Consider the following 8,365-nt stretch of genomic DNA (forward strand, 5'->3'; position numbering starts at 1 on the left):
AATCTCTAGCCTTAACTGAAAATACTTCTCCCAGTATTTACACTTTGTACTTTTTCTTTTGGAGTGTTAAGATGCAGTACTGCAGTCCAAAGCACTGCTCACGACCTGAGTTTGATTCCAACGGAAGTTGGTTTCAGGTAGCCGGCTCAAGGTTGACTCAGCCTTCCATCCTTCTGAGGTCGGTAAAATGAGTACCCAGCTTGCTGGGGGTAAAGGGAAGATGACTGGGGAAGGAACTGGCAAACCACCCCGTAAACAAAGTCTGCCTTGGAAACGTCAGGATGTGACGTCACCCCATGGGTCAGGAATGACCCGGTGCTTGCACAGGGGACCTTTACCTTTTACCTACCAGTGCATTACACTCACAGGGTCAAAAAACTAAAGCTGTAGATTGACCACATTCCTAAGCCATGGGTGCTACCAATAAGTTCTCATGCTGCACAACACAAGCAGAAGTGCATACAATCATTAGTTTTGCTTGCTTGCTCCAAACACAGGAAGACTGACCTTTCTAGTTGTAAGAGATGAGGTCAGCTCATAATTAGCACCCCAAAGTGAATCACTTATGTATCATACTATGTTATCTACTACACATGCCAGTGCAGAATGAGCCAAGATGAAATGAAGAGCCAATTACTGCTTCATGGCCTACACAAGAACAAGATGAACAATGCTGTTAACACAGGCTGTTCTCACCCAGTGGCCATGAGACTAATCTAGAACTCATAAAGTGCCAAAAAGAACAGCTGATTCCAGCACCATCCACCACTCTGCTAGATCAATACATCTGGTACAGATGATTTCCAACAAAGTCAACATTTACTGATTTGAGCCTAGCTCGTACTTTGAAGTGTGCAAGTACTTTACAATCCTTACCCAACCCCACAGTGTTCATCTTTAAGCACTTCTTACCAACAGGGAACCAAGGATGAGAAGAAACAAGTTGCTCAAGTCAAACCATCCAGAGCATGATTAAGCAGGATTCTGAAGCCAGGACAATATTCAGTCACTGGGGGTTACCGCACTTTGTATTCCCAGCGATGTATTAAGAGTTTGAAAATGTTGTAAAAAACATCGCTTTAAAAGGGTTTTGGATACCACGGCTTATAAATGGTTGGAAGACGTCTTCACAGCTAAAGGGGCCAAACAAAGTGCGAACAGTATTTTTTATAACGTTTTCAAACTCTTAATACATCACTGGGAATACAAGTGCGGTAACCCCCACTGTTACACAATGGCCAAATAAACCAATAATTACACCAAGCTTTGAAGCAGGGAACTTTAGCAACTTCCTCTTATAAGGCGAGATACTAAAAGCAACACAGTTGACTGGATGGAGGCTGCATAGAAAGTTATTGTCGAAACCCCAGGAGCCCTCTCCCCAAACCCCACCCACACTGTGGGAAATCATACCCAGATGGCAAGAAACAGGGAAATGTGATTTTCAGATAACTTTGTTCACATAGTACCTAGATTGTGCAAAAAAATCTGGTGCTCTAACACTTACCAATACATTGATATTATCCTTCTGATTCAGCAGCGACCGCACCTCCTCTATATCACGATTAAAGATGGCTTGGACCAGAGGAGGCTATAAAAGAGGGGGAAAACAGGTGTAAAATAAGCAGGATGCAGAAAGGAATGACTTATTCATACCATGATACCCCAGAAGCATTTAAATAAGGAATAAAAAGCAGCCTTACACTGGATCAGCTAATCTACCACCATCAACAACGAGCAGCAGAAGTGCCAAAAGATTATTCAGATTTCAGAAAGATACAATTTCTAGCTCTACTAAGGCAAGGATTGTACTTTCAATGTTATATATACACAAAGCCAAAGGTTAGTTCAGAAGCCTCATACGCTTGAAGAGTGCACCTTGAAGCTCAGTTACGTCCCTCCCAAGAGACATGAACATGACAAGATTTGAGACACTACAAGAAATAAAGAGATCTGCGAGTACAGACTGTAACCAGGTGGAGGTGAAAGGACAAATTAAGTCAAATCTTGTGGACTTTTATTTCCTACTCCCATGGAGACATCCATTCATGTTAAAAATGATTATGATAAATCAATTTGTCCTTGAACAAAAGCAGTAAGAGCACAACAATCCAAATAACCATTAAGCTCATTCTTAGCTGTACTGCTCAGCACTGACCTACTGAAATTCTCTCAACTACTCACAGCATCATCCACACCACTGGTCAGTCAATGAAAAGGATGGAGAAAGGCGAGACGTACAACCAAGTTTTCAGAGCTGGCATATGCAGATCTCTCAGAAACTGCCTTTCATAGAAGATCAGGGCACGGCTAGAATTATTCTGAATTCCAGGGCCATTTTTTCTACATAGGAACATGGCCGACAAAATTTGGCTTAGCCTGGTAGCCAAGCCATTATGTGGTTGCCACCAATTCATCCTCTATCCTGAGTACTCTGGCACACACACATAAAGGGTGTGCCTCTGTAAAGTTTTGTTGAGCTCTGCACAACTCACACTGCTACCCACTTGCTCCAAAGTGCAGTGCAACACAAGCAGCCCCTACCCCAAGTTCTCTGTGTTCCAGACAAACTCCTGCTTGTTCCAAAACTGTGTAATGTAAGAGACTCCCCCACCCCACACTCACAGGCAGAACTCAGGGGAGGAGAGCTACATGTGCTGCTGCGAACTACTGAGGTCAGGGTTGCCTGAGTTCATACTCCCTACCTGATAGGGTCACAAGGAGGAGACTTGAGGCACAGTGAAGCTCTTGGTAGGTATATTTTTGCTTCCTTTGTGTTCTAGCATGGGGAATTTCCTCCCCTTGTTGCTTCTTGCTTTCTGGTTATCTGCATAACCCCCTAGGGATCAGAAGCATCAGTCCTTTCAATTATGGATACCTGGCTTGCACTCTAGGAGGACACAGCTTTATGTAGCAGAGACAGTAAGCAGGCCATCAACTCAGATGCGTCAGGCAACATAAATTAGGGAGTGACAATGTCAGCAGCTCATGCCACCACCTGCCTCCAGCTTCTACTCTTGGGCATCGCTCCTTTTCTATCCTCTATTGGCTCCTTAAAGCCCCAGTTGCTGCCACAAGCACAAAGCACAGCCAATTGGGACAAGCACGGAGCACCCATAGACCCAACAAGCTTTTGCATGATCATGGCATCTGGCCCTTGATTCCTGGGTATTCTTCTATCAGCCAGAACTCTAGGACCAAACTCCTCTGACCACCATCAACAATCACGGATCAGGTGGCTGCCCTACTCAAAGCTACTGGCAAGCAGATTTGTGGAGGCCTGTGTAGTAAATTCTTTGTACACAGAAACGGCAGACATGATTGGGGAATCACTACAGCCTATTTCTGCAATGAGAGCACAAAGAACTTGAGGGATGTGGCATAGGTCTCTTTGTATAAAACATAAAGGAATCACAATGCCTGTCCCTCCTTATTCTCCCACCTCCCTTTTGCTTTGTTTCTGCAGCCCCAGCATAAATATTTGTGTTGACGTATAGGCAAGACCTCCCACTGTATATGGATATCCTCCTTCAACATCAGTGCAGCCAAAGGATATTAGGGATTATGCTAGTGCAGTGGAATGTGTAGGTTGTTTTAGTATGTATGTGCTGATCAGATGAACAACCCAATGGAGGATATCCTACATTCAAGTAACTTGCTGCTTGCTTCTCCCTACAGCAGGGTGGGGAACATCAGGCCCGGGGGCCGTTTAAGGCCCGCGAAATCATTTGGTCTGGCCCTTCATGGGTCCTGGCAGATCTCTAGCTCAGAAGGATCTTAGACTGGAGATCCGCCCCCTCCCGCAGACAGGAATAGCCTCTATTCAAGGCAGTTGTGAGTTTGTTTTGCCGAGAAAAGGAACCTTTTACCCCCTTGCAGAAGAGTAGTTAGCTATGGAGCTGCTAGGACCACCCAAGAAACTGTATTAACCCTTTCCCACCCGGGCCCGCACCGGGGGGGGGGTCATCTGGGGCAGCTGTCTGCTTAGGGCTTGGTTGGCTAATTTTTAAGTTGATAATTTTGTATGGCCCACGAATGATGTTATAAATATCCAAATGGCCCTTGGCGGAAAAAAGGTTCCCTACCTGTGCCTTACAGTAATGGGCAGAAGAGGAAACGCAGGAGCGTGTTGCCCACTACTAATCTCTCATCAAGTTTAATCCCTGGGGGCAACAGCATTCAAGCAGGCCCACTGAAAGTTTCAGAGAGATTCAGAACAGTGTATTTAAGAACTAGTTCAAGCGATTAAAGAGAAAATAATGCTCTCTCAGTTTTCACCAGCACTAAACAGCCCTTTTCCAAATCATTTTGAAGTTTCAGCAAACCGTAACTCTTAAGATTTTGGGATAGAAACATATTCTGGATGAAATTTTTACCCAAAGGCATTACAAGGATTTAATTTAGGCGTCCTAGAGATGAAAGGTCACTTTTAAATATCCTTTTTAGATTCACAGCCTACCCAGAGAAAACCTGAACAAAGTAGTGAATGTTTCTTTAGCTCATTGTTCTGCTTGAAAGCTCAGTAAAGTATATAATTCCCGTTTTGTGTATTTAGAAAACAGGCTGAATAGTCATGCCTGGATTAAGGCTACAGAAACAACCTAAGGGGGTATATTTTGAACCTAGGACCAAATTCCACAATTTCAGCTTTTTAGCTGAAACCCTTAAAAAACCCCTCCCCCCTAAAAAAAACCCCTTCTTCTAACACTTTAACACTTTCTTCATGACATCCAATCAGAGCCTGTAAAACTGACAGGCAGCCTCGAGGCTGAGAAGATGTTCTCCAACTGCTTGAGGGAATAAATCATATTGATCTGAGAACACAATGTGTGTTAGCTGTGCTGTCAAGCAGTTACCACCTTCCAACGGCATATAATCCCCCAAACAAACATGCTGCTGCCTATTTCTCAGTACACTGATCAGAATGTAAATTCATTTTGGCTGCGTAACTCTACCAACCCTTTCCCTCGACACACACAGTACTCAAGATGATGTTGTAAAACTGCTCACAACTATTTACCGTTTATAGCTCTGGTGTGCAGGACATACACTAAATTGAAATGTAATCCAAAATCACAAGCAAGACAGATCCTGGTACAGCTCTAAACCACAATGGGGGGGGGGAGAGAGATACAGCTGAGAGCTGTTGCAAATGCCCTCATGGCCCTCCCACATACAAGCACAGGCTAGTACAAGGAAGAACTGATGCCAGCCCCATCTGCTCATCTCATCTTCCTTCAGCTTCTGCATCTCTTTCCAGAGAAATATTTATGTCCAGCAAACCCCAGGTTTATTTCCCTCTATCCAAAGTACTTGGATAAAGCAGGAAAAGGGGCATAAAGGGGAAGGGATGAGTCATCCACATGGAATGCTGCAAACTCAGCATCCCTCCTTTAAAGAGGAGATAGTCCCTACACTATTATGTCCTGCGGCTTCTTCTGCAAAGTGGCACAACACATCCCCACTATTCACAAGAGAAACAAAAATCCAGATCTTGTTTGTATGGTCTATAGCAAATACGCAAGTGCCAAGTGTATACTTGCTTCCCAACCACATAATGTGAATATGAATGGGGCTGGGAAAGTATTTTAAATTCCCAAGAGCCAATGGCATTAAAAAAAAGTAAATAATCCCATATGGAACAGGGGGTTATATCAATATGAAAGTTCTAACCCACGCTCTTAGAACCTAGGGATTTTTCCAGGATTGAAGTGAAGGATATATGAGAATTATTGAAAGCGCTTGCACAGAGATGCTATGAAAGCGATTATTAATTTCTCATACAGATAGAAACTGGGTTTCTCATCTATCTCTAACTTCCATCTCCAAAAAACAGGAGAGGATATGCATGTTTGTGCAAAATGCATCCAGACAACTGCTAAAAAACTAGCTTGTGTGAAGAAAACAGCCCACTTGATAGCCCATCATCAGGCAACAAAAGATCAGAGACAAACCTGGAGAACTAGTCTAATTCTTTCTTTGCCCTGTGGCAATCTGGATGCTGGATTGCAGGGGCAAGCCCTCCCCCCCTAAAATCCTGACAGGCATTTTATCAGTAAAACTTTGTTCTTTCAAATAGAATGTAAAACTCTGACACTGCAACAATACAGCAAATATTTGGCCAAGTAGTAAAAACTCTAATCATAATGAAGAATGAAAAGGAACAATTCATCAAGCTATTTCTTTTAAACAAATGCAATTCTGCTTGATATTGTCAATACATTTATTCATGCTGAGTGCAACTACCCTTCTAGATAAAGAAAGCGAAGTCCATGTCATGGGAACACAATTACAGCCACTGAGGTTTTTTCTGTATCATGTAAGCTGCATGGTGGACTCCACTTCTTCCACAGAGCAAGGAGCATCACTTTAAAAAAATCAAAAGTATGAGAGAGACTTGAGAACAGACATTCACAGTTAAGTGCACAGATGGAGGACCAACCATCACCCTACTGGAAAAAAACATCACCCTACTGAGACACACACAGCCTAAAGTGCAACCCTAACTGGGAAAAAGACATGCTAATTCTGTAGCTATAGTAAGTTTGGTTAAATGCATAGGGAAGGCACAGAAAAAAGAGAATATGCAGCCAGGCCATGACAAAACAAAGGCCAACAAAAAAAAACGAGACTTTACAGAGAGTATGCAAACCACCGCTTTGCCACTGTTTTTATATGAATGCAAACAAGAATTTAGAAGGCCACAACAAATTACTAGCGCACCTGCATATATACATGTATTCATCACAAGGCACCGTGGGCAGCAAGACTGACAAGGTTCCTGGCCCTGGACCAGTGGCTTAACTACAAGATCGTTAGAGAAACATCTCCTGAGGAATGACAGGAAACTTGAACCATCTGCTCCAATACCTTGAAGAGTGTGTGTATGTAAAAAATAAGAAGAAAATGCTGGCAAGGAGGGAACAAAACACAACAATCTGTGAGCCAAGCATTCAGGAATGGGGAAAAAAGGCTATGGAAAAATGACAGAGTTGCAAGATCCACACCCTGAGAAGGCTCTTGTGCCTCTGAAGTTGCAGAAAAGGCTGCAAGTAGCTACACTGGTCCAAAGCAATGTCCTGAAATAAAAGCCATTCAATAGTTTTTATTAGGGCTAAAACGAAAATACACATTATGAAGGTGAAGAGAGAAGCTGCACCCTGAAGAACATTCACTTCTACTAAAAAAAATCAAAAAGCACAGGATCGAAATAGCACGTTGTTTTTCTGTTACTCTAGATGGGCATAATGAAGCCTATTACGTTGCTTTTGCTTAGAAGCGTCTGTTCTTCAGGGTGCAGCTTTCCCCTTCCCATTGTGATGGGTTCCCTGTCTCGAAAAAGCTCATTTCTAAAAAGGAATCCTTTTTGAAGAGGCTCTTAAAAATGGAAGGTGAGGATCGAACAAAGTGGTGGGAACAGGAGCGCAGTGGTGGAACAAAACGGGAAATAAGTAGGGGGAGTGAGGCTGCAGGTGGAAATGCGGGATACAAGCAGGGGACGGGGGAGATCAGAGCTCCTTCTCCTTAGGCGGGAAACAAACTACGCCAAACCCAGGCGCCGCCGGCCTTCTCTGGATGTCGACAGCATCTGGGCCGGGCCCAGCCCAGACCCGCCTCTTCTCCGTTCTTCTGCCTTCCCTTGTTTACCCTGCTGCACTTCGGGTCGGATCCCTCCCCCCCCCCCCCGCCTGCGAAGGCAAACCGGGATGTTCCCGCCGAACTAGCTGGGCGGCTCCACAGCTAGGCCGCGAATCCCCAGGCTGGCGTAACGGGGACGGCGAGGAAGGAGGCTGTGTGCGAAGGAAATGCAAGGAAGGGGCGAGCGCCCCGGCCTCTTTCTCTTCCCCACCGTACCTGGTCCGTGATGCTGAGAATCCCCATCTCCGGGCGGGGCCGCCGCCGCCCCCCCTCACTCAGCAGCGCCGCCGCCGCCTCCGAGCTCCCGGCATCGATCGAGCTTCCGCGGCCGCAGCACCCCCCACCCCTGTGGCTGCTGTGAGGCGGGCGGGCGGGGAGGAACCGAGTCCGCCCACTGGAGAAAGAGCGGAGGAAGGCCCTTGCCGACGTAGCGACCCCTGCCGGGGAGGCCCAGCCACCACGGCCTGCCCAGCCCCGCAGGGACGCAAGAGAGCGGGCAGGAATCGCAGGGCCTCGTTTTCGCCCTAGGCACGGCTGGACTGCTGCAAAATAGTCACGCACAAACGTCGAGATGGGTGGCCAAATTTGGTGCTGCTATATCTAAGGCCCCAAAGGATGTAATGTACAAATAGGTACAATTTGATAGATGGACGTTTTAGAAGCCAGCATGCTTACCTTTTTAGATAGGGGAGTTTATTGGTATATTTTATTTTGTGGACTTTTCGAT

The 8,365-nt window shown here is 45.2% G+C and overlaps 1 protein-coding gene across 2 annotated transcripts in view; it reads right to left on the reverse strand.

Moving 5' to 3' along the window:
• The window catches only part of ANKRD52 (ankyrin repeat domain 52), a 67,069-nt gene extending 59,098 nt beyond the window's left edge, over positions 1–7,971 (reverse strand). For both annotated transcript variants that reach the window (XM_056851750.1, XM_056851743.1), the window contains exons 1-2: positions 7,855–7,971; positions 1,508–1,591 (exon numbers count right to left, since the gene is read on the reverse strand). In XM_056851750.1, the coding sequence (XP_056707728.1) occupies positions 1,508–1,591; positions 7,855–7,881 (111 nt within the window). In that variant the 5' untranslated portion in view covers positions 7,882–7,971. The remainder of the gene's footprint in view (positions 1–1,507; positions 1,592–7,854) is intronic.
• Between the last annotated feature and the right edge of the window lie 394 nt (positions 7,972–8,365).

This window comes from Euleptes europaea, chromosome 1, assembly GCF_029931775.1.
Source record: "Euleptes europaea isolate rEulEur1 chromosome 1, rEulEur1.hap1, whole genome shotgun sequence".
Taxonomy (NCBI): Eukaryota; Metazoa; Chordata; class Lepidosauria; order Squamata; family Sphaerodactylidae; genus Euleptes; species Euleptes europaea.